The following is a 27,176-nucleotide window of genomic DNA, read 5'->3' as shown; positions in this document are numbered from 1 at the left end:
CCCGCCTCGACCTCCCAAAGTGCTGGGATTACAGGCGTGAGCCACCGCACCCGGCAGATTTTCTTTTTTTTAATAAGATGGGGTTTCACCATGAAGGCCAGGCTGATATTTAACTATTGACCTCAGGTGATCCACCCACTTTGGCCACCCAAAGTGCTGAGATTGCAGGCGTGAGCCACCACGCCCGGAAGATTTTTTTTGTTTGTTTGTTTTTGAGACGCAGTTTCGCTTTTGTTGTCCAGGCTGGAGTGCAATGGCGCGATACCGCCTCAAGGCAAACTCCGCCTCCTGAGTTCAAGCAATTCTCCTCTCTCAACCTCCCGTGTAGCTGGAATTACAGGCATGAGCCACCGCGCCTGGATGATTCTTTTTTTTTTTTGAGATGGAGTTTCGCTCTTGTTACCCAGGCTGGAGTGCAATGGAGCGATCTCGGCTCACCGCAACCTCCACCTCCTGGGTTGAAGCAATTCTCCGGCCTCAGCCCCTCAAGTAGCTGGAATTACAGGCGTGAACCACCGCGCCAGGAAGATTTTTTTTTTTTTTTTTTTTGAAACGCAGTTTAGCTCTTGTTACCCAGGCTGGAGTTCAATGGCGCGATATCGCCTCAAGGCAAACTCCGCTTCCTGGGTTCAAGCAATTCTCCTGCCTCTGCCTCCGGGGTAGCTGGAATTACAGGCGTGAGCCACCGCGCCTGGATGATTTTTCTTTTTTTTTTTTTGAGACGGAGTTTCGCTCTTGTTACCCAGGCTGGAGTGCTATGGCACGATCTCGGCTCACCGCAACCTCCGCCTCCTGGGTTCAGACAATTCTCCTGCCTCAGCCTCCTGAGTAGCTGGGATTACAGGCACGCGCCACCATGCCCAGCTAATTTTTTGTATTTTTAGTAGAGACGGGCTTTCACCATGTTGACCAGGATGGTCTCGATCTCTTGACCTCGTGATCCACCCGTCTTAGCCTCCAAAAGTGCTGCGATTGCAGGCGTGAGCCACTGCGCCCTGAAGACTTTTTTGTTGTTGTTTTTTTGTTTTTTTTTTTTGAGACGGAGTTTCGCTCTTGTTACCCAGGCTGGAGAGCAATGGCGCGATCTCGGCTCACTGCAACCTCCGCCTCCTGGGTTCAAACAATTCTCCTGCCTCAGCCTTCCGAGTAGCTGGAATTACAGGCCTGAGCCACTGTACCCAGAAGATTTTTTTTTTTTTTTTTTTGAGACGGAGTTTCACTCTTGTTACCCAGGCTGGAGAGCAATGGAACGATCTCGGCTCACCGCAACCTCCGCCTCCTGGGTTCAGGCAATTCTCCTGCCTCAGCCTCCTGAGTAAATGGGATTACAGACACGCGGCACCATGCCCAGCTAATTTTTTGTATTCTTAGTAGAGACGGGGTTTCACCATGTTCACCAGGATGTTCTCAATCTCTTGACGCTGTGATCTACCCGCCTTAGCCTGAAACAGTGCTGGGATTACAGGCGTCAGCCAGCGCGCCCGGATGATTTTTTTTTTTTTTTTTTTTTTTTTGAGACAGAATTTCGCTCTTGTTACCCAGGCTGGAGTGCAATGGCGTGGTCTTGGCTCACTGCAACCTCTGTCTCCTGGGTTCAAGCAATTCTGCCTCAGCCTCCTGAGTAGCTGGGACTACAGGCGTGCACCACCATGCCCGACTAATTTTGTATTTTTAGTAGAGACGGGGTTTCACCATGTTGACCAGGATGGTCTCTATATCTTGACCTCGTGATCTCGGCCTCCCAAAGTGCTGGGATTACAGGCATGAGACACTGCGCCCTGCTGAGTTCTTGTTGTTTTAGCACACACAGACTATCCTGATAGGAGCAGAAGGAAAACTGGCTCCAGCGTTGGTGGCTAGTTTCACATCTCCATTTTGCTTATATTTAATGATGGGGATTTAGGTAAATGTGTCAATTCTTCAGCAGGTTTTCTCATCTGTAAAAAGTTGAATGTTACCATCTTAAAGTCTCATACAACAATAATGCTCTATGATCAGCGTTCAGACTTACAATGGTTCAATTTAATGATATTTTGACTTTATGATGGTGTGAAAGTGATACACATTTGGTAGAATCCATAGTTTGAGGACTCATACAGCGATTCTCCTTTTTACTTTCGGTATAATATTCAATAAATTATAAGAGATATTCAACACCTTATTATAAAGTATGCTTTGTGTTAGATGATTTTGCCCAGATGTCGGCTAATGTAAATGTTTTGGAGATATTTAAGTTAGGCTAGACTAAGATGTGATGTTAGGTAGATTAGATGTATTAAATGCATTTTTGACTTATAATATTTTCAACTTTTAATGGGTTTACTGGTATATAACCTGATCAAAAGTCAAGGAGCATTTGTATTTCATATGGAAGCATAAACGTTATGTTAAGCTCACATTTTCAAGATCAACCAGCTAACATGCCCTCAAACTCCTCACACCTTTTAACTGATTGTGTAGAAACCAGATCAGCAGAGGGTGAGTGCTCTTGGCAGGAGGCATGCATCGTCCTGGAGCTGACTGGATTGCTGACATTCAGAGTATCAGCAGCACGTGTTCCCTATGCTGACTTATTTTCTCTGGCAGATCCATGTTGATGGGGCTCTACCCTCCCACTTCTGGGACCATCATCATCAATGGCAAGAACCTGCAGACAGACCTGTCGAAGGTCAGAATGGAGCTGGGTGTGTGTCCGCAGCAGGACATCCTGTTAGACAACCTCACCGTCCGGGAACATCTGCTGCTCTTTGCTTCCATAAAGGCGCCGCAGTGGACCAAGAAGGAGCTGCATCAGCAAATCTATCGGTTAGTAAACAGTCGTCTCTCTGCTCCTCCTGCCTCTGCCCATTGTGTAAGGACTCCTGCCTCTGCCCATTGTGTAAGGAAGTGAAGGCACTAGAAAGAGACACTTTACAAAAATCACTGGTGTCTACATTTATAAGAGAAAATAATTAGCAAATGGTTGTTCACTATGGAATTATGACACAGCCACCAACAGTGGGAATGGCAGAAAAGACTTCTGTGGAAAGGCATTGAATTTGATTTGATTTGTCTCTGAAGTGAGGAAGAGATGAGCACATGTAAACACAGAGGCTGTTGGTGGAAACTTTGTGTGTCTGAGCAAAAAGTCCCTATGGGTGTCCTGAAATGAAAAGAATTCAAAGGCAGCAGGAAAACTGGTTATCAAGAAGCAGGTTAGTCTGCCTTCTCTCTTCTTGATCCCTAGCTCTTCCTCAACTCCTTCCTTCCTTCCTTCCTGTCACACACACAGAAAAGATTAAGAAAAAAGAGCCTCATTAGTCATGCTGAGGAGTTTGAACTTCACTGAGCAAGTAGGTGTTCATGAGTGGGGGATTGTGAGTCGCTTGATATCTGGAAGATCTCTCCTGCCAGACCATAGCAGGTGCCAGGGGAGAGACTAGATACAGAGTGGCCACTGTAGGCAAGAGGTGGGGACAGCCTGATTTATGGCCATGCCACGGGGGTGCATGGTCAAGGAAGGCCTGTATTGGAAGATATTTCAAATTTAGAAGAATCAGGTCATGCTGACTGACTGGTTGTACAAGGCAGGGAGCAGTGAAGTCCAGGTAGGGCCATGAAGAATGGGTAGGATATTGGTTGGTCCGTATGGAGGGCTGAAGCCTATATCAAAATGGAATAGCGCGAGGAAGATCTAGAGTCGAGAACACGTGGGGAGAGGTGGAACAGAAGTAGGGTATCCAGGATGGGAAGCAAGGCAAAAGCAAGGCAGTGTCCCCTGTCTCATTGGACACTGATAGAAGTTTAGACCAGAGGGAAAAGAGAGAGACAGCAGGTTCCTGATTAGAGAACAAAGTGGTGTTTGAGGGTGATGACCATGGAAGCATGGATTGGAGGGGTAAGTGGAGGAATGAAAGTCAAGGAGAGTAGCTGGGGATGGAAACATTAATCCAGTGGTGGGATCATCGATTCAGCAAATAGTGGTAGTTAAGTGTGCAGGCCATCTGTCCTGTGCTGGGCTCTGTCCCCTCAGGAAGATGCATGACTCTGGCCTCCTGGGGCTAGTGCTTCATCCTTGGCTATTTCAATGGATGGACTTTGCAAAAGAGAACATCAACCAGGGCATGAGTGTGTGGGGAAGGGGTCCTCGGAGGCAAGTGTGTAAGTGTAACTGGTAATGGATTGCACGTCCCTAAGAAGAAAATGTGAATGTAATGAATTCTTACACATTATTGTTATTTTATAATATTTTTGCAAGCTTTACATTTATAAATAAGTATTTATAATCTGCATTTAATTAAGGTGAAAACGCACAGGGTTTTGGTTGTTCTTTTGTATGGTGTAACCTTATTTCTTCATCACTTTTTCCATTATATGCTTCAGGATGGTGGAGTTTCTAGCCCCAGAACACTGAGACAAAGAGGAAGGAGTTTTAAAGTTGTCACACACTCTGCGTGCCTTTGGCTGTATGTCCAGAGACCAAGCAAAACATTTGCTCTGAGAGTGCTCCACTCCACCCTTCCTTTTGCTCGGCCTCGCCATCTGCCATTGTTTGCTTCTCCATCCCTGCGGTTGCAGGTCACCCCTGCATCATGCCTCTGTGGAGATGCCCAGGCTGCAGCTGGCCTTCCTGCTTGCTGTCGGCTTCTCCCTTTTCCTCCAGCCCCTTTGGCTCACTTCTGCAAAGCTTATCTTGCCCCCAAACCCAACCCCCAGATGCTCTTCCCAGATCATTGTCTAGCTTCCGGATGTCCCCTGCTTTCAGCACTACACAGGGAGTGCTCCTTAGAAATGTACCTGGGTCCTGGCCCTTCTCTGCCCACCACGCTTCAGGGACTCCCCACATCACCCGAGGTACAATCTAAAGGCTACGGGGGCCTACAATTGTGTAATTTATATTCTCGTGCCTGTTGTCCCAGATTTATTATGAGTGCCCCCTTCCAACTCAAAACCCTCCTCTTTTGGATTATAAATTTATAAGGACCTGCCAACCTCTCTTGCTTCACCTCATCCTTCATTGTGTGGTGCCAGCTGCACTGGTCTTATGGTGGCTCCCTGAGCACACTGAACAGGCCCTTTGCTGCATTCGTGCTCACTTGTACAGCCTGCCTCACTGCCGTCCCGGCTCTTCCCAGACACCATCTTACCACAGCAGATTTCCTGAGCATTCTGTCCAAAATACCCTCCACTCACCCTCCTGAGACCCCTCTGTTTCTCTGGCTTTTATTTACAACATTTATCACTACATGACATGCTCTGTGTGTTCGTCTTCTGTTGCTTTCCACCAGATAGCAAACCCCTTGACTACAGGGACGTAGTCTGCTTGGTTCACTGCATATAACTGTTTTTCTTTTGTCAATTTTTATTTTCTTATTTTATTTTCCATAAGTTATTGTGGTACAGGTAGTATTTGGTTATATGAGTAAGTTCTTTCGTGGTGATTTGTGAGATCTTGGTGCGTTCATCACCCAAGCAGTATACACTGCTGCATATTTGTAGTCTTTTACCCCTCACCCCCCCTCACTCTTCCCCCAAGTCCCCAGAGTCCACTGTATCACTCTTAAACCTTTGTGTCCTTATAGCTTCGCTCCCACATGTCAGCGAGAACGTACGATGTTTGGTTTTCCATTCCTGAGTTGCTTCACTTAGAATCATAGTCTCCAGTCTCATCCAGGTCACTGCAAATGCTGTTAAGTCATTCCTTTTTATGGCTGAGTAGTTGAATAACTGGATTAATGAATGAATAATGCTATTTTCCTGCTAAAATCCCTCCATGCCATCTCATCTTCTAAGATAAGATTCCTTTAGCTTGGGGTATATAAGGGACTCCCCCATCTTTCTTCATCCTAACTTTCTAGCCTTTCATCCTAGTGTCCTGATTCATTCCACACATTTTATTTATTCAACCAATGTTCAGCAATGTCTGAGTTTGCTAGAGCTGCCATAACAAAATGCATAGAATGGGTGGCTTAAAGAACAGAAATTTGTTTTCTCACAGTCCTGAAGGATAGAAGACAAAGATGAAAACATCATCAGGGTGGGTTTCCCCTGAGGCCTCTCTCCTTGACGTGTAGACAGTTGTCTTCTCCCTGTGCCTGCACATGGTCTTTTCCCTCTGTGGTGTCTGTGTCCTATTCCCTTCTTATAAGGACATCAGTCATACTAGACAAGGCCCCGCCCTGTCTCATCTGACGTAATTTTCTTTAGAAAGACCCTATCTCCAAACTCATTATAGGGTAATAGGGGTTGGGACTTCAACATAGGAATTTTGGTGAGACACATTTTATCCCTTAACAGTATGTGGTTGGGTTCTAGGAAACAAAGATGCAGCAGTCCCTGCTCTTGAGTTCAGAAAGAAATCTCAGGTGCAGACAATGAAGCTGAATGAACTACTGGGGTGTGTATGAAGTGGGTGCAGGGGTCAGCTGCCCCTGGTTCTATGGTGAGGGGTCATAGCAGAGGTGATGATTGAGCAGCAGGCTACAGGATGAATAAAGATGACCTGAGGTTGACTGCAGTGGGTGGGCTGCAATATGTTACAGCATGTGCAGCTTAGAGGGGCCACAGGCCTCCCTCTTGCAGGCACAGGGCAGGCCGGAGAAGCTGGAGCACATTCCTGAAGCTTCCTAAGCCTTGCAAGATTTTAGGTTTTGTGCTGTAGGCTGTCCATGGGCCTGAGGCCTCTGGAGAGTGCTGAGGACTTGGCACAATGGCAGCCCAATGGTGGGTCACACGCTCTCTACAGTTGCAGGTGGAGGATTGGGTGGGTTGGGGTGAGCCCAAGTAGTGAGGAGAGCTGGGGGCTCCTGCATTAAAAACAGATTAGGCCAGGAGATGTCCAGGAGGGTGAGAAGGAAGGAGAGATGCAAACCCAGTGGCGAATAAGAGAGAAGGGGACGTCCATGGCAATCCATAGGTGTCTGGCTCAGGCAAGCACAGTGCTTTTCAACATACAGTTGATTCTTGAACAACACAGGTTTGAACCCTGAAGGTCTTACTTATATTCAAATGTTTCCAATACAAGTAACACCCAGTGCACCTGCCTCTTCTGCTACCCTTCCATCTCCTCCGCCTGTCCTGCCTCAACCACCTTTGAGATAGCAAGACCAGCTCTCCCCTTCCTCCTCCTCCTCAGCCTACTCAACGTGAAGATGACAAGGATAAGGACCTTTATGATGATCCACTTCCAGTTAGAGAATAGTAAATGTAGTTTCTTTTCTTTCTGCTTTTTTAAATCACTTGTTTTCTCTAGCTTGCCTCATTGGAAGCATACAGTATGTAATGCATGTAACACACCAAAGAGGTGTCCACTGACTGTTCACATTATTGGTAAGCCTTCCATTCAACAGTAGTATAGTAGTAGGTAAGTTTGGGGGAGTTGAAAGGCATATGCAGATTTTTGACTGTGTACAGTGTCCCTGCATTGTTCAAGGGTCAGCTGTGTGTATAGAGAGAGCCTATTTGAGAAGTGGGGAGAGGGAAGTGATGAGTTTGTCTTAGAGATGTGAGTTTAAGGAGCCTGGAGGTATCTGATGCTGAGGCCAGCTGTGGTGCTAGGCTCCCACCAGGGCACTGCCAGCCTGTGCTCCTGCCTATGCTGGTTTTTCTTATCCATTGCCCTCTCCTCTGCTGCTACCTCAGTTTCCTTGGTGTGCCCAAATCCTGATATCCTTCAAGGACCAGATCCCTTCCCACCGTGGCCTTGGGATGTTGTGAAGGCCACGTGGGCCAGGGCAGGAAAGAAGCACCCTGTGGGCTCTCTCAGATGGCCAAAGGGGCCTTCTGTTTCTAGCCTCACCTCTGCAAGGGCTACCTACGTTGTATAAATTAAGCCTTTCATTTGTTTAACACCTTTTTTGTGCCAGCCACTACTGTCGATATGTGCTAGGAACTTACATGTGTGGTCTCATTCAAGTATCTTTTCCCTGGGATGCAGGAAGGGCAGAGGCTCCGGGAGGTGGTGCCGTGCAGTTCATAGAGGGAAGCCAGGATCTGACTCAGGACTCTCAGATGCAAAGTGCCTTCTGCTGCCTTTCCTTCAAGCTGGCCACTGTGCTGTAGCATGTGGGCAAGGCCTCTGGGAAGACAAGACTGGCAGGTGGAGAGAGGGTGGATTCTCTAGCACGTTTCTACTGTTGATGCCCTAATGGGAGTATGGACACCCATGGGGGATTCCAGGAGTCTGAGAAGTGAAGGTGATTTGTTAACAGTTGCTCTCTCTGGGGCTAGTGAATGCAGTAGCCTTAAAATGCACTTTCAGAACCTGGAAGGCAGAGCAGGTGGGTCACTAGCACCCCACAGTGGGGAACGTGTGGATGAAGGATCCCTGGTGCATTGTGGAACCTGCCTCTGGAGCATTTCTTTTTAAGGAGTCTCACCTGAGAAAGGGCAAATTGCACACAGGAGATCCTAGAGGGCCTAAGTGAGGAGTATTATGGACATTCTCTTGGAGATACAAAACACAACAAAACAAGACCCTAGACCTGGAATATGGTAGAGGCACATATTACTCAGGGGCCAGGGTCTGAAAGCAGGGCGTTGGGGAAAACCATGCTCGCTTTACCCCTGAAAATGTTTTAGTGGAGAGCAGCATTGGAAAATGAAAAATTGGTTCTCTAGAAATGCACCACTGCACATTGCATTGCAGTTTTATTTTTCCCATACTTGGATAGAATCACTATTTGTTTAGATCATCTCAAGTTAAATTTCATGGCTGTGTTTACAGACCAGCTATACTACATAAGAACATCTGTAGAACAAGCCTAATCTCCTTCTGGATAGATGCTGACACCGTGAGGGCCATGTGCAAATTAAGCTTGGATTGATGGAAAAAGTCCTTGAGGGTCAAAAGTCCATTGTTAAAGTGATGGATGATACCATACATTTTATTTAAATCATCCTTTTTTCTTTCATCCCCCTCAAAATTCACATAATTGGCATAATCTCTACTGGAAGGCACTCTCTACTGGAAGGTGGCTGGTTCATGTCTCATGCCGTCTTCAGAGAATGGCTGGAAATACTAATAATGTTAATGACAGTGGATAGTGAGTGTGCAGGTAAAATATTTAGTTTGTACTATTCAAACCTGTCTTAAATTTTAGTGGGTACTTAATGAGAAATGGCTAGGTATATGGACTACATATTACTAGATAGCAAATTGGCTAGGTTCAACCTAATTTCTAAAAACAAGTTATAGGTCACCTATTGTAATTTTAAAAAATGTCTTTACCCTCGACCACAGTCAACTCTTTTGTGATTAAGATTGGGAGCTTACATAAAACACCTAACAATACTACATTTGCTTCATTTTTTGGGGGTGCCAGGCAGCCTTAATGATTATTAGTGCACAGCATGTTACCTAGCAACAAAGCCAATTTGCACAAAAGCAATCAGAATAAGATCATGTTTTAGGACAGTAGTCTTCAATTAGAGAAAGGGAAAACTGCAAACATCTGATTTAGATCCAGCATGCTCCCTATTAGTCTCCTAAACACCGCTTGGTTTCTTTAATGTGTAGCTTCATTAAAATGTGAGTTCAAGGGAGGTGGCATCCCTGCTAGAATCTTTAGAGTAAACTTGTGTCAAGATTTGGATCATTACTGTTTTGCCCTTAACTTGGCCTAGAGAAGATTAGCGTAGTCAAGAGAGGAACTTTGTCAGACCTTTAAGTCAGTGTGATGTTGTTATGTAGTTAATGTTCTCACTTAGAATTCTGGAGTTCACCATGCAACTCAGGTTGGAGGCACATTTGTTTGATAGTAATGAGATCATTGAGGGCATAAGTGCAGGAAGAGTAGAAGAGGGGACAAGGCATTGATCCCTGGACACTCCAGCATGCGGTGTGTAGAGAGATGAGTTGAAACCAGTCAAGCAGACAAGAAAGAGAAACCAGTAGCAAAGGTGGAAGACAAAGAAGTACATCAAGTTCACTAACGGTGAGGGAGTGATCCGTGCCTTAAATGCTGTTGAGCGTCAAGTAAAATGAAGACTCAAAAAGTGGCCTTTGGATTTAGTGTGTAGAGGGCTCTAGTGACCTCCAGAAGAGCAATTTTAGAAGTGTGAAGGGAATGAAGGTCTTATTGGCGTCAGTTAAAGAGAGAATGGACGAAGGGAAGTTGGCAGCAGCATATCTTCTCAGGAGATTTTCTGCAAAAAAGAGCAAAGAAATATGATGGTGTCAAGAAGGAAAAGTGAGGTCAAGAGGAAAAATGCTCTTCTTCCATTCAAAGAATTCAAAGACAGGAATAACAGCAGCATATCTGTACACGGATGAGAATGCCCCAGTAGAAAATAGATAATTGAGTTGAGCTACAGAGCAGGTGGTTTGCTGGAACACTATTCTGTACGGGACAGGGAAAGGAATCTAGACAAGAGACAAGGGGTTGTCTCTCCTGAGAGCACAGCAGGCTCCCTTACAATAGAAAGGGCAAAGGCTGAGTTGGCGAGTGTTTCCATTCAGCTTCACTGTTTTTCAAAATAAAGAGTGCATGCACAGAAGTGACTAACTAGTCAAAAGAGGATGCCTGGAATTGAGAACCTGGAGGAGCTGTGGTTGTTAGAAATTACAAGGTCTAGGATGTACCTCGGTCATGAGGATATGGGATTGGTGGAGTGAAGGAAGGATATGCTACATCAAATACAAATAAAATCTCTAAGAACAATGACAAGAGCAGGGCTGAAGAAAGAGTGCACAAGAGCAGACTCAGGGATGGGTAGATGACAACAATGCACCACCACCCAACAGTGGATGATATGTTCAGATGACCTGACATTCAAGGCTGGGGGCTTTAACAGAGGTGGGGAAGGTCACAGTGAGACAAAAAGAGTCACCTGCCCCTCATGGAGACTCAGTGAAGGAAAGAACCAGCAGTTACAGAACAGGATTTACAATGGGTATGTGTTCTGGCTCTAGCCTCTCTCTCCTGTCTTATCTGAGGTTATTGTATGGTTTTCCCTGTACTTCAAGGACAGAATCTCTTTGTTTCTTGCATATGCTATTCTTTCTCCCCCAAGTCCCAGCAAATGCTTTTCTTTTTTTCCGGAACATACTGTTCAAGCATCCCCACTTCACTTGCTCTCACTACCCATCTGACTGATTCCATATGCCACTTTCTCTGGAGTCAGAGGGAATCCCCATAGCACCTGGGACTTTATCATTACCCTACTTGTATTTTTATTATAATTTCTTGCCTGTCTTTTCCACTAGACCTTGAGTTTCTTGAATCAAGGATAAGATTCGATTTATTTCTCTGTACCTAGCAGGTGGCAGGTACCAGGCATTGTAGGGGTTCAGTAAACATTCCTTGAATAAATGAATGGATGATTAAAGAGCAGCATCTGAAACACATTCTCTGGTGTCTAATTGGGACAATAGGAGAAAATGTCTTTTCCTCCTTTCCCTGCTGCCTAGCAATGTTCTCATTTAGAGGATTATCCTGTCCTTTTGAGAAGGAATTTGGAAATGTAACTTTGCAAAATTATTTGCTTCTTTTTGGTATGTATAAGATCAATAACTAGAAAAACACTCGCCTCTGAATAACTTTCAAATTAAAAAAAATTTCAACAGGTTAAAAACTTCTGACGGTTTTTAACTTCTGACAAATTGCTCTCTTCTTTAATTTTTGAGTGTGCTGCAAGCATCTGAACAATGCCTAGAAGCCAGCAGAGTGGAAATGGCTGGGTTTTGCAATGGGGTTCTCTCCCTGCTGCAATGATGGGTGTTCAGACATTGTTGTATTGGCCCTGACCAATGCATCAGTGGCTTGGAGTCCTAGGAATGTGTTATACTATGCAAAATAAGTCAAGGACTTTTACTTGCATTGACCTTCGTGGATATTATATTCACTGATTAAAATGCCATGAGTGCCAATCATCTTCAGCCTCCATGTCTGGTTCTGGGAAAACAGACCTAATAAGACAAAGGGCTTGTTCTTGGGAAAGCCCAAGTCCACGTGAGGAGTGACACACTCAGCAGGCATATGATGCATGTCACAGGGACCCAGTGGATGTCAGTGTTTATTCTGGCTTCAGACTGCTAGTGTTTGAATGCAACTCCTCCAGTTAGAGAAGTTTTTGCAATACATATTCTCTCTCTCTTGGGTTTTCCAAATATAATGTGGTCCTAATAACAAGAAGACCTTCATTTGGAGGTTATGTGGATTAAACTAATGTATATACTCAAAGCACTTAGAATAGTACCTGTTGTGTAGATATAGGTCTAATAAATGTTAAATATGATTATTCAGGCCAGGAGCTAACATTTAAACATAAAATAAAAAAGTATCTGGGATTTCCTCTGTGGGAAAGAGTTTATGAAATGAATGAATGATATTCTTTAAAATAATATATTCTATGGCATTTTTGTGGTATGATAGAAGGTTCTACTTTAAGCTGGATCTCTCCAAGACCAATAACTCACCATCTCCTGTGAGCTCCCCACAGCACTTTGTTTATATGTCATCTGTAACATTTCTCTCATTGTGTCCTAATTGGATATATACACATGATTTCTCTACAAAACTCTTATTTCCTGCAGAAGGACCTGTGCTTTGTTGCTCTTTGATGCCCCTACCCTTATATGCGATATATGTTAACCCTACCCTTAACCAGCATCTTGATGCTATAGACCATTTGTGCAATCTTGCAAGAACTGATAAAATACATTTGAATGAAATAGGCTCATCATCACTCCTACACCTATCATTATTACCTACCACTCTTGGTTTCAGGAATCTTAAAAACCACACACATACACATACAAAAGATTGGGAGCAAAGTTGTCAGTAAAATGTGTTGTATATTGAAGTTCAAAGTGCATCAGAAAACAGGCATGTACTGAAAACAGAAGTAGAAATACAGAGTGAACCCAACTGGTCAGCTGAATGCTAACCAGTTGCATAAGATATAATAGACGACAGGCCCCAGCCTCTTTGCATAAATTTGATTGTAGAAGCATGGTTGGTCCCTTTTGCTTACATCTTGTTTGACGTTTGTGTAGTGAAGGTTCTGTGAAGGGGACTGCACAGGTGGGGACAAAGTGGCAGGGGGCTGAAAGCATTCCTGAGGCTCGATGCCAGGTGTATGAAGAGGAGGTGGGCTTCCAGCTTGGTTAGGGTGCACAATGAAGCAGCAGCAAGGGGCCACCCAAGATGGTACCATAGACATCTGAGTGCCCGAGTGGTGCCCAAGGAAGAAATGAAGAAGGAAGGGTTTGGGGTTGAACATAGAAAGGTAACCAGAACATGCACGTTGGAGAACATCTGACATCTTACTGACTTGTTTTCTTGTCTGTTTGTCTTCTCTGCTGACCGATCCCTGGTTAATGTGCTAAGTTCGGCTTAATAAATCCACCTCTTCTGCTAGATTGGAATCTCGCAGCTGGGAGGGTGTTGGGAGATTGCAGGGCCTGGTGAAATGGAAACATTTGTCTTCCTCCTTCCAAAAGGGTGTTGTCCACACTAGGAACACCTGAAAACCAGGAGCATAAATTACTACTATAAATTTAGGTTGAGATTTAACTAGCAGAAAATGCACTGTAAGACTTGGATGAAACATTAAGTGCCTAGAGTGAGCACTAAACACTAAGAAGCGGGCTTGAACTCTTTCTAGGTCAACATGGGAAGTATTTACATGAAAAATTTACTTAGTCATCAGGCAGACAATGGGATTCACCCAGTTCTTTGCTTGGGATGCTGGAATGTTCCAGGCCCCAACTATTCTTGAAGCTCCACTGTATGGAACCAGTCCAATCCTCCTCTGCCTGTCTAGCCTCCTCTCTCTGGCTGCAGAATGGCACCTTGACTTCAGCAGCTGGGTAGCAGGAAGGCAGAAACATGCCTGCAGCTCAGGGGAGAGACTCCACTTTTGTTTGAGTGGTCAAGGGAAGGTTTCAGGAAAACATTGTTTAAACTGGGTCTCTAACAATGAGTAAGATGGTAAGTAGGTGATGAGGGCAGTAAGCACTCCTGTAGAGTTAACAGGGGCACAGTGGTGAGGGAAGTTATTTGTGAGAAAAGAGAGTAGATCCCTGGAAGAGGGGTAACGTTTCACATAGGGAAGGCTTAGTGCTGGGTATCTGAAATCTGGAACTCCCAAGACTGAATGATCCTGCAACAGAACAGGAGACTTGTTCTTACATTATTAGCAAATGATAATTTGTACTTCGCACATGGCATTTTGTTGGAACACCTGCATTAATCAGGAAGGTGGGGTGATCCAGATTTAGTGCACAGAGGGCCAGGGAATGAAGGGCTTCTCTGGTGAGCAGTGGGGCTGGGCCTGCCTTGCTGCTTCTGACCACACTGGTGCATCAGCCATTCCACTATACTCCATACCCTGTAGAGGGATACAGGGCCTTCCTTGGCAGGAGCTATGAGTGAAATGAGAGACATGCTTCTCCAGAGAGGAGACTTGCAAGTATTTCCAAGCACAATTCTTGGTGGGTATTGCTGGTCTGCATCACGGTTAGTCCCTTGGCATGATTCCATCTGAACCTGAAGAAGGTCAGTGCTGCTCTGGTGAGACTCACATGAGTGTAGCCTCCAGGCCTCCGTGATAGATTTGTGGTTTATAACGATCTCAGCCACTGTTAGTCATTATTTCTGGAGTGAAATTAGAAACAAAGCTTTCAGGTGTTCAGGGAGAAGAGTGACGTTTTATTCTAATTTCAGAACTCTTCAGGAGGTGGGCTTAATTCAGCATCAGCACAAACAGACCCGAGCTTTGTCTGGAGGCCTGAAGAGGAAGCTCTCCATTGGCATTGCTTTCCTGGGCACATCGAGGACTGTGGTTCTGGATGAGCCCACCAGTGGGGTGGACCCTTGCTCCCGGCACAGCGAATGGGACATCCTGCTCAAGTACCGAGAAGGTAGGCACTGGGCCTCGTTCTACCTTCTCTTCCCACAATGTTGTGTTTCAGGAAATGCATTGCTATTGTATGTAGAACCAAGGTGTATCCCAATGAGGCTACATTATCCTTTTCAGAAAAACATGAATTTTTAGAAGTGCTTATAGGAGTATATTCATTAGATAACATCTCTATAGTGCTTAGAATTGCTTACTTTGTATTTGAACTCTTAATAACAGCAGTGACATCTGTGTACATTATACATTATCATACATGATTTCAAGGGAAATTGTCTTCTTCTGCAAGCATAGTTTCTTAGAAGAGGCATCCCAGATTATAGGACAAGACTTCCTTGTCTCAGATGAAGAAATGAAGGCTCAGAGAGACGGGCATGTGATTTACTCACAGCTACAGAGGCAGTTTCCTGAACTGAGAGTGGACGTTGAGCCTCTGGTTAATATTTCTCACATCTATTATTGTTTCTTACTAATTCAGGGCATTTAATGGGCAGTTGCTAATTTCCAACTTCTGATTCTTTCTGCAATCCTGACAGCTAGGAAGTGTTGCTGTACATGTTTTCTATGAGAATACTCCCTTTTGGAAAGAAACATTGCAACAGTAAAACACATCTTGGTGCTGGTAAACAAGTGTAGCAGTATCAGTGGCAGGATTAATACAGATTCTTATAAAATGTTATTTTGCTTTTTCTTTTGCCTTTTGAATATAAAACTTTCTTCTGACTTGACCTAAAGCCTCCATTTTTTTGGAGGTAAACTAGGATTTGCAAATGAAGAAATAAAATGAAAAATAACAAGAAAGAGCCCTTCCTTTTCTTAGTATTTAGAGGGCTGACCCCAGAAGTCTTGGACCATCAAATTCTATCTTTGGAGTAGAAAATATACTCCAGTCTGTCACTTAAAGCTTAATCATAGGCTGGAATCAGACAGGAGAAAAATAACTAAAGGGAACATAGAAGAACAGTTTGTTTCTTTCTGTCCCACAGTTTTGGTGGAATTATGGAAGGAGAAGACACAGATAGAGGTGGGGAAATTGGGCAAGCAGATGTGGCTTTTTGTTCCATTCTGGGGTTTGGCCTGGCCTGGGCAATTGCACTAGAAAAGTGCAGGCCACATCTGTGGTGCAGCCACATCAGAGTTCATGAGGCTGAGTGGAATGCCAGGACCCAGTGAGGTACTGAGGGCTGGTATTCCCTACATTTTGAGGCCCATGGACTTTGACACTGAGAGGCAGGGCTTGCTAGGGATGCTGCCACAGAAGGAGGGGGCCCCTTGGAGTTAGCTGGCCGGAAGCCAGGGCAGAGATTCAGCCATCTGCAGTCAGCAGGACCTACTGTGAGGCCTAGACAGCCTGGGAGCGCTCTGCTCTGGCCTGACCCCTTTGGACTCAAAGCGCAAATGCCAAGGTGAGGAGGAGGACAGCGCCAAGTGGTCTTGTTTAGCACCCAGACACCAGAGGAGGCTGACCACATTGCACCCAAAGATTCGAACCCTTCCCCATTGCCATGAGATCACCAAGACTCCTGGCTCCATTTACCTAAGTGCCCCTTGGGGAAAGACATAGAAAGGGCAGAAATGGGACACTAACCACCACTTCAAAAGACTGATTAAATTTTGAGATGAAACAATTTAAACTGAACTAAATAATTCACCTGCTACCCTGGCTGGGGTTGATGCAGAAGATCAGTGGGAGATAGACAAATAGATTACATTATCTCTGCAACTGTGAATTGCAGTGCAAATTAAATACTGCAAGCCCACTACTCTTGTTTAGTTTAAAAATTAAAGATGGAGTCTTGAAGGTTTAGCTGACAGAATATTTTTGTAATCAGCATAAAGGTTATTTTAGACAGAAAAATAGATACAATGAAAGTCTCAGAAACACACAGTTTTCTTCAGTTTCTGTTGTTATAAATCAAATGTTTTCTCAGTGTTCTTCATTGTTTAGCAATGTTTTTTGTCTTTGGAGAACTTTTTGGTATCGTCCCTGTACTGATTGAAGTGCAAAACCAATAGCGTGTAAGCAATTAGATAGGCGGTATTGGAAGAAAAATGTGTTTTCAAGAATCAAAACGTATGGCTATTTCTGAAGTAGCCCAAACCTCTAGGTAATCATACAGCTCTGTGAGACAGATCTAAGGACTGTGCAGAAACGAACGTTCCCTGCGGAGAAGAAAGAACTCTTCTGTTGGAACACCAGTGCGCTGGGGGCTCCATCTACCTGGAATGTTGTGTGTGTTTCTTGCTTAGTTATGTACAGTGAGGGCTCTTGATCAGCCCTGGTACCAGTATTTCTGTGCCTCCCATGGAAAAATAAAGAAGGAAGCAAAAGATACCAGCGAAAACTGGCACGTCTCAACCAAATTTCTGTCCTGGGGAATGCACTTGCTCTACAATTCCCATGTGACCCTGCAGAAATGATCAAATGCTTCTGAGCACCAGTGTTCTCATCTGCAAACATCTCACAGGATGTGAGAGTGCACAGTTGTATGTGAAAGTGCACAGCTTGGTATCTGCCATGTGGGCGCTCAATCAATGACAGGTTATCATTATTATTATTAAAATAGACAAGGGGTGAATGTGGAAGTGTAGCTTTTGGAGGAAAGGGGGCAGAACATATCATCTGAATCAGAGAGAGAAACAGTCAAGCAGTGTCTTGGGGAAAACAGCAACGTTGCTCTTTGAAGCTGGGCATGGTGGCTCACGCCTGTAATTCTAGCACTTTGGGAGGCTGAGAGGGGTGGATCACCTGAGGGCAGGAGTTCGGGACAAGCCTGACCAACGTGGCAAAATCTCGTCTCTACTAAAAATACAAAAAAAGTAGCCAGGTGTGGTGGTGCACACCTGTAGTCCCAGCTACTTAGGCGGCTGAGGCATGAGAACCACTTGAACCCAGGAGGTGGAGGTTGCAGTGAGCTGAGAGCATGCCATTGCACTCCAGCCTGGGTGACAAAGTGAGACTCTGTCTTAAAAAAAAAATCAGGGAAACAAACAAACAAACAGAAAACCGATAAGAAATAATAATACAGCTGTAAAAAATAATACAAATAAAAACAATAGAGTATTACAACTATTTAAATGGTACTTACATTATATTATTAGCAGGTATTATATGTGATCTAGAGATGACTTAAAGTATATGGGAGGGTGTACATAGGTTATATGCAAATACTACCCCATTTTACATAGGGATTTTGGTAGCTTCAGGGGTCCTTGAGTCAATGCCCCACAGATACCAAGGGCTAGATGTACGTATACATTGTGAAATGATTAAATCAAGCTAATTAACATGCCCATCACCTCACATACTTCTCCTTTTGTTAAGAGCACTTAAGATCTAATCTCAGCAATTTTCTGGTATACAGTGCATCATTATTAACTGTAGTCACCATGCTGCACAATAGATTACTAGAATTTATTCACCTGTGTCACTGAAACTTTGTGTCCTTTAACTAACATCTCCCTCCTTCTCCCTGCTCCTCGCCCCCTGCCCACCAGCTCCTGGCAACCACCATTCTACTCTTTGCTTCTCTTTTGGGGATTTAGATTCTAGTTGACTTTTAGTTTTAGACTTCATTGTATGGGAATATGTCATCTGAACTACATGATAGCTCTAATCAGAGCATCTAAACTGCCTTTAATCCTAGATCAGGGATTAAGCAAATTTTCTTAGCCTCATAGGTCTAACATGCAAGGAGCTTGGCCTTGGGCCTGGGGACAGGGACACGTATGTGGCAAGAACTGGTCATTTTGGACCTTCAAGCTCTGTTGCTCTTGGGTCCACCTTCCATAGTTTCTTTGTAAATACATTTTTTTAAAATGAAAGTCCTAGTCTTTTAAGATGTCTCCTCTATTGTTATCTTTTACTTGTATTTTGTTTTTAATTGGCACATGATAATTGCATACATTGATTTATTTTTATTTTTTAACTTTCGTTTTAAATTTAGGGGTACATGTGCAGGTTTGTTCTGTAGATAAACTTGTTTCACAGAGGTTTGTTGTACAGATTATTTCATCACTCAGGTATTCAGCCTAGTACCCATTCATTATTTTTCCTGATCCTCTCCCTCCCCACTCCCTCCACCCACTGGTAGACCCCAGTGTGTGTTGTTCCCTCTATGTGTCCATGTGTTCTTATCACTTAATTCTCACAAGTGAGAACGTGCGATATTTGGTATTTTGTTCCTGCATTAGTTCGCTAAGCATGATGGCCTAGAGATCCATCCATTTTCCAGTTGTGGGTTACAGTGTGATGTTTTGACACATGAACACATTGTGTAATGATCAAATCAGGGTAATTAGTGTATTCACCACCTCAGACATTTACTTGCATAGAGTTAAAGACATTTTTAGCCTTCTCTCTTTGAAAATTCACCTTTGGAACAAGAATCAATCAATGTGTTTCTTTCTATTCAATAGAATGGAACATGTTGAATGGGGCTCAGCGAAAGCCAATGGGCAACGTGGAAGCTTAAAGCAGCAACATTGTTTAAAATGCAACTGAATCAACTTCACCAAAATGACTTCTAGTTCCTCTGGCCTATGCTCTCCCAAAGCTAAACCTGAGGCTTTTTCTTTCCAAGCAAAAGTCATAAAACTTGACAAGACACTAGAATGCTTCGGGAAAACATTTGAACTTAGTATTTGTTTCTGCCAAAAGAGGCCATGGCCACTGGGCTCAGTGATCTCCTGCCAGAAACACTCAAGTCTCCCTCCAAGTCTCCCTGGCTCCCCGTGCCTGTCACTCACAACATACTCTCCTCTCTGTGGGTCATGGCTGCCGCAAGCTTTTCCAGGGAGGCAGTGCGTGTTCTGATGCTGCTACTTTGAAGACTAAGTATGTGTGGTTACCTCATCCCTGATTCCAAAGGGTATCAATGCATATCATGACCATTTCAGATCTCTTTTTTATGATTGATTTCTGCCTTAACTCAGCGCTGTGATTTTCTTATTCGATAGCAATTTCATAAAATATAGCCTTCTCCCTACATACATCTCCCTTATCATCCAAAGGAAAATGAGGAGGGCCGGGCATGGTGGCTCATGCCTGTATTCCGAGCAGTTTGGGAGGCTGAGGTGGGTGGACCACTGGAGGTCAGGAGTTCAACAGCAGCCTGGCCAACATCATGAAATCTTGTGTCTACTGAAAACACAGAAAAAAAAATTAGCCAGGCGTGGTGGCATGCACCTGTAGTCCCAGCTACTTGGGAGGCTGATGTGGGAGAATCACTTGAACCCGGGAGGTGGAGGTTGCAGTGAGCCAAGATCATGCCACTGCACACTCCACCCTGAGTGACAGAGCAAGACTCCCTCTGAAAAAAAAAAGAACGAGGACTTTAGTATGTGAGGAGAGAGATGCCCACCCTGCTTTTTTTTTTTTTTAATTTCTTGTCTCCGTTCATTCAGTGATCTGCCTCTAAGTCGGAGAGAACAGGGGGCTGTGCACAAGCACTCTGTTTTGCCCTCAGTTTTAACCCCCATGCCTGGCAGAGCACCCACTTGGGTTCATGGAGGTGGGGGTGGGAGATCCGTGGAAACAACTGTAGAGGAAAGAGTTTCAGAGTCTTGAATTGGCCAAGTGGCCTTGAGTAAGTCCTTCCTGCTGGACACATTTCAATTTTTTTGTTTGAAATTGGTAAGGATCTTTAAATTGTGCCCTGGATCTACCATCCTGAGGAAAGGAGGGAGGTCCTTCTGGGCTCTTTGTCCTGCCAGTCCTGATGCACCCTATGCTTGAACCCAGGTCGCACGATCATCTTCACAACCCACCACCTGGACGAAGCCGAAGCGCTGAGTGACTGCGTGGCCGTCCTCCAGCATGGGAGGCTCAGGTGCTATGGTCCTCCCTTCTGCCTGAAGGAGGCATATGGCCAGGGGCTCCACCTGACGCTCACGAGGCAGGTAAGGAATGCAGCCATTCCATCTCACCAAAGTCCCATTCCTGTCTGTGGCACAGGAAACAAGTGGCGACAGTTACACAGTAATAACGTCTCAGTAGAGGCTTTCTGTGCACAATGGCCCACATGCCAAAATGAGTGCCCCCTGGCCTGTGCAGGGAGCAAGCCTCTGGGAACCCAAGCATGCATTTGACCACTAGGAGAAAATCCGTGAGGGGTCAGAATTACCTGATAGGTAACAGGAGCTGCTGTGAGTGTCAGGACCAGGAAGTACATGACCTAGGTATTCTACAAATATTTTTCCCTCCTTCTCTCTCTCTCTCTTTCTCTCTCTTTTCTTTCTTTCTTTCTTTTTCTCTTTCTTTCTCTCTTTTTTCTCTCTTTCTTTCTTTCTTTCTCTCTTCCTTTATTCCTTCTTTCTTTTCGAGATGGAATCTCACTCTATTGCCCAGGCTGGAGTGCAGTGGCACAATCTCTATTCACTGCAACCTCTGCCTGCCAGTTTCAAGCAGTTCTTCTGCTTCAGCCTCCTGAGTAGCTGAGATTACAGACACCTGGCACCACACCTGGCTAATTTTTGTGTTTTTCAGTAGAGATGGGGTTTCATCATGTTGGGCAGGCTGGTCTCAAACTCCTGATCTCAGGTGATCCACTCACCTCGGCCTCCCAAAATGCTGAAATTACAGGCCTGAGCCACCGTGCCTGGCCTAGACATATTTTTCTGACAAAGATATTCCCTCTTAGAGGCTAAAGCTTTGCCAGAATGCAGAAGAGTAGGGAGGAGATAGAGCGAGTGGAGTCTGGCCTGAGAGGCCGAACCTGTGTCACATCTGTAGTCATCATTACCTGTGTCAATGGAGGTCAGGCAGTGGTGACTTTTGGGCTGGGATTCAGGTGTGTAGGAAGTCACCTCTCCACTCTTGATGACTGTATTTGATCCTTGTGGCCCATGAAAAGTCTGTCCCCAGCTCTGAGCCAAGGTTCCTATCTGCTTCCTCTCTAATTCAGCATGAATATCACCATCCCCAGGTGGATTCTTTCTTCTTTGGCTGAGAATTCTCGTCTCCCTTTTAAGAAGACTCAACCCAGTTTCCTGCTGTTCAATGCTAGGCCCAGAACTTCTTTGTGACTCTGCCAGGGGATAGGGGGCACTTCATGAATACAAACCCCAGGAGGCTGGCCATGGCATGCCCAGTAGCCAAGATGGGCACGTTAGGGGGCATGTGGGTATGTCCCCACCAGGTTTATCACTGCAGATCTATATTTTTAAAAAGAAACAAAAAAATACAAGATATCATTGAAATGCCTATTGCTTAAATGTGATATTTGGTTTAAGCTTTGAAGTAGAGTTTTGATATAATTTGCTTATGGATCTACATGAAATGAGTTGATGTAAATTTGAATCGACATTCCTTACTGGTTTCTTTTTTCCTTTTTTTGGTGGATAGCCTTCTGTTCTGGAGGCCCATGATCTGAAAGACATGGCTCGTGTTACATCCCTGATCAGGATGTATATTCCACAAGCGTTTCTCAAAGATAGCAGTGGAAGTGAGCTGACCTACACCATTCCAAAGGACACAGACAAGGCCTGCTTCAAAGGGCTCTTTCAGGCCCTGGATGAGAACCTGTGTCAGCTGCACCTGACAGGCTATGGGATCTCAGACAGCACCTTAGAAGAGGTACTGAAAAAACTGAAGCATGCTTTAATTATTTATGCTTTTTTGACCATTCCACATTAAAGGAAGAGATATGGTAAAGGAGAGAAGATGGAGAAAAGTGTGCACTTTTATTTACGTTTACATTCTGATTAGCAGCATAGTAGATGCTATGCTACTAATAGTGACTGAACTTAACTCGCCTGACAGGTGATGATTGTTCTTTAACTGAAATGTCATTCTTTTAGCATGTTTATCGTTGAGAAGCTTGGTGCCTTTAATTCAGAATAATTCGGTGTTTAAACAGTTGTTAATAGTGGATGATTACTGGTTGTAATTCTTCATGTAGACGTGCCCTCTTCTTTCTGCTTCTGTTTGGGAGCCTCTGGCCCCATGCTTGGTCTCCGTGATGTGAGAGGGTTTAGCATGGGAATGGTACAGATGCCTGGTGAGCTCCCATCCCCCAGGTCCCACCTTTTCTCTACTGGATCTGAGGTGGATGAGACCACTCCACGTGGGTTCTTCATGGACTACACTCAATAACAGGCAGGATTAGGCATTTCCTCCAGGAATACATTGCTGTGTTGTGTGACTCAACCTAAGGCAAGCTTTGTTTGGGGTTCTTGAGGTTGGTTCTCTGTGTGGACAGTATTTGAGCTTAATTTTACATTGCTATTATTTATGTAAATGTTGCAGATTTAAAAAAAAATCAAGTGCTGCAAGTTAAAATTTTAAAAAATCTGCAGAAGTCAAAGTCTGAACATTCAGGCGTGTGTTGGAACTGATTCCTTGGGTTAGTGATGCAGGAGGAAAGGCAATCTTTTGTGTGATAAATCAGTGTGGTCCCAAGTAGCCATCACAAGTTTTCTCTATAATGAATAGTCATAAAAGATTGTGAAACATAGAAAAATAACATTACAAAAGCTTTTATACATAGAATATATTTGGTTCCCCCAAAGATCTGTAACTTACTATTCCTGTTTTAAGGTTGAGTAAGCTGAGGCTCACATAGGCTAATTTCTTTACCCCAAATCATGAAGGTCATAAATGGTGAGCTATACTTAGACCTAGGCTTTCTGATAGTTAGTTGAATTCTGTAAATGAGCCCATGCCTTTGTAGTTGATGCTCTGTATTCCATTCATCATCAGGACGGGAGTCCATCAATTCCCACTGCGTTTTAATAGAGCACATTAGAGTTTAAGAGACAAACAAAAAGCAGCCCAATAAACACGCATGATGAGTATGAGCTGTTTTCTAAAGCCAAAGGATGTGGTCACTGCATCTTTTCTTGCCTGGCTGTCTCTTACTTTCATTCTTCAAGTCTCGACATGAACGGCGCCTCTGCAGCGGATTCCCAGATTCCTCAGCATCAATTCTCTTCTGTGCTCCCCCCACCCGCCCTCACTGCACTCTGAAGCTTCTCTTCATGACAGTTCTCCAAACTTGTTATGCATGCATCTCTGTCTCTCCCGTGGAAGTTGAGATCTGTGAGTGCTTGTATCTTCTCTGCCCACCTCCAAAATACCAGCAGTGCCCAGGACAGTTGCTGGCACTTGTGGTTGCTTAATAAATGTTTTCTAAATGAACAATGTGCAGGACCCTTCTAAAGATTCATCCAGCTTCTGGGAGTAGCATGTTACAGTGGAAAGGGCATAAACTGTGCCTCAGACAGTTTTTTTTTTTTGAAGGGCTTTTTTTTTTTTAATTGTACTTTAGGGTTCTGCGGTACATGTGCAGATCATGCAGGATTGTTGCATAGGTACATATATGGCAAGGTGGTTTGCTGCCTCCATCCCCCCATCACCTATATCTGGTATTTCTCCCCTCGTTATCCCTCCCCACCCTCCCCACATCCCACTGTCTCTCCCCTAGCCCACCCATGACTGACCACAGTATATGATGCTCCCCTCCCTGTGTCCTCATGTTCTAACTGTTCAACACCCACCTACGAGTGATAACGTGGTGTTTGGTTTTCTGTTCTTGCATCAGTTTGCTGAGAATGATGGTTTCCAGATTAATCCATGTCCCTGTGAGGGACACAAACTCATCATTTTTTTTGGCTGCGTAGTATTCCATGGTGTATATGTGCCACATTTTCCTTATCCAGTCTATCGTTGGTGGACATTTGGGTTGGTTCCAGGTCTTTGCTATTGTAAACAGTGCCACAATGAACATACATGTGCATGTGTCTTTATAATAGAACAATTTATAATTCTTTGGGTATATGCCCAGTAATGGGATTGCTGGTTCAAATGGTATACCTATTTCTAGGTCCTTGAGGAATCACCACACTGTCTTCCACAATGGTTGCATGAATTTGCACTCCCACCAACAGTGTAAAAGTGTTTCTATTTCTCCATGTCCTCTCCAGCATCTGTCTCCAGATTTTTTAATGATTGACACATTGAGATACCATCTCACACCAGACAGTTCTTAATTTAAATCTTTGTCCCTTCTGAGCTCTAGAAACTTGAATAAATGCCTCAGCTTTTGTGAGTCTCCGTTTTTTTAACTCTTCATTTATTTTTATTAATTTTTTTTTCTTTTTTAGTGAACAGGGTTTCGTTGTGTTGCTCAGGCTGATCTGGAACTCCTGGGCTGAAGTGATTCTCCCACCTTAGCCTCCCAAATAGCGGAGACTATAGGCGTGTGCCACTGCACCTGGCACCAACTTTTGATCTTTAAAATGGAAACATCAGAACAGTTTGCACAGTTTTCCAAGGAGTAACAATAATGATTAAATGCCTGGAACAAATTGCTCATGATTTGTTCAAGAATGGTAATGGCTTTTCTGACTTACAGTGGGATTGCATGAGATGTTGCTACCATAACTTTGGAGTAACCACAGAATTAAATAACATCTATACCCACAAAAGACACCTTTCTTCCAGGGATTTTTGGCAGACAGCAGTGTTCCCTGAGCCAATGTAGAAGAACAAGGAATTTCCTAAGCCCGTTTTCCCTGGATTGCATGAGTCAGGATGTAGATTTACAGGCCTGCTGCTGACTGAAGCACCGAACTTGAATGCAGCCAGGTCAGGCACCACAGTTGTCACTATCTTCTTAAATGTGAATAGCAAGTCCGAATATTACATCAGAAGTTAATCATTTGGATAGCTGAGAGCTGTCAGCTGGCATGAATCAGTTTCCCTACAGACAGAAGGAGGTGTGGCTTCCAGGGGTAGTTTCACCATCCTGGGTCACTTGGAAAAGAAAAATAAAATAATATTTTCTGGGTTATAAAGAGAAATTGTAAAAAAAAAAAAGTCCAGACTTGTCATGTTCGTGTCTGTCTCTGTATTCACTGGGTTAATGAGGTTGTGTACTAGTTGTCTGGCATCTTGTATAGATAAATTGAACATATTCATAAGCTCACTAGACTCTCAGGGCAGGAAGGAAGACCCTGTGGGAATATGGACCAAGCACACTTACTAGTGAAATAATGAGTGTTCACCCCCAATATATGTGTGTTTACTCATTTATAAAATTAAACACATGTGGCAGGAAGAGTGGGTGTTCTTTTACATAAGTGGCATTTTGCTTGTTGCTAATAAAATAGAAAAGCTCAGTAATACTTTTAATTTTTAGTATTAAGCAGAGTGAAATTTTGTGGAACATTTTGCTTGACTATTTTATGAATTTAAACATCATAGAAAAAAAAACTGGTGAGGAGAGTCTTTATGTCCTGGGCAGATGCTTAGCCCTTAAATGTTTTGTTAATTATTGTAGCACATATGACCGATAAATAATATCTCATGGTAAAATGTACATTTAAGGAGAGGCTCATTCATATCCATAGAACACGTGAATAAGATACTTCATTATTATTCTTAGTAATTCCCTTCCTTTTTGCCTTCCTTCCCTACCTCTCTTTTTTTACTTCCCTTCTTCCTTCCTGCCTATATCCTTTTTTTCTCCCCAATTTTCAGGTCTGTCTGAGTATTTAGTCCATCTGAGACTAAAATGAAGAGCCCACAGGAGTAAGAGTGTCAGCTGTGCTGTTTCATGTTTGCTGAGCTTGTGTTACTCATGTTATCCGCAGAATCTTTTAAAGCCACTATTTCCTTTGTAAGTGTTATTTTAGTAAAAACTAGATAAATCAATGTAAAAATCCACTTAGACAGGCCTTTACAAAGTTGCAACTTTTTGGAACTTAAAGAACTGTCACTGTGGCCACACAGGCCACCAGTGTTCCTACCAGTCTTCAATATGAGGACTTCTTCATGTCTGATAGGTTCCACCTAGGAATAGAAACTGAGATTTCCTTGTTTCCTCCTGCACCTCCTGGGGCGCTGAGAGAGCCGGGCCTGGATAGAGCCTGCAGGGTTGGCTGGGAGTGCTCTGCACACTTGACCATGCATGGTGCTCTCTCTCTGCAGAATGACCTCCCACCTTGGTATCCTCACCTGTAGGTTGGGAATCATGGAAGGAACCACAACATTGGATTGAAGGGAAGAAACTCCTAGTGCAGTGCATGACACACAGACAGATGCCATTCGTTCCATTTGACAGGGACTTGCATGAGATACCCCGGGAGGATCCCCAGCCTGGGAGTGCCCCGGGACCAAGCGAAGCCACCTACAGGCACTCACACACAGTGGACAAGGCCCAGAGCTGCAACCTGGCTGTGTCTTGGGGGTTAGAGGCTGCCCCTTTTTCTCCCTTATCCATCAGCCACAGGCCCAGCCTCCCGCCTCTTCCAGACCGGCGTCCATACTTCTCCGTCTGATGTCTGCCCCTTCCCCACTCTCCTCCCTGCAGAGCCCGGACCTGTGAAGTGCT

The 27,176-nt window shown here is 44.2% G+C and overlaps 1 protein-coding gene across 1 annotated transcript in view; it reads left to right on the top strand.

The window, feature by feature from the left end:
- Positions 1 to 23,961, top strand: part of LOC105734257 (zinc finger protein GLI2-like) — a 35,937-nt gene extending 11,976 nt beyond the window's left edge. The window contains 5 exon segments of the mRNA XM_064371596.1: positions 2,587 to 2,805; positions 14,649 to 14,845; positions 20,585 to 20,742; positions 22,187 to 22,417; positions 23,716 to 23,961. Coding sequence (XP_064227666.1) covers positions 2,587 to 2,805; positions 14,649 to 14,845; positions 20,585 to 20,742; positions 22,187 to 22,417; positions 23,716 to 23,961 — 1,051 coding nt within the window.
- Positions 23,962 to 27,176: the final 3,215 nt, after the last annotated feature.

The sequence above is a fragment of the Aotus nancymaae genome, unplaced genomic scaffold, assembly GCF_030222135.1.
Source record: "Aotus nancymaae isolate 86718 unplaced genomic scaffold, 86718_ANA_hifiasm-v0.15.2.pri h1tg000141l, whole genome shotgun sequence".
NCBI classification, from domain to species: domain Eukaryota; kingdom Metazoa; phylum Chordata; class Mammalia; order Primates; family Aotidae; genus Aotus; species Aotus nancymaae.
The sequence above is the reverse complement of the archived record's forward strand: the minus strand, read 5'-3'. Positions and strand labels throughout refer to the sequence as shown.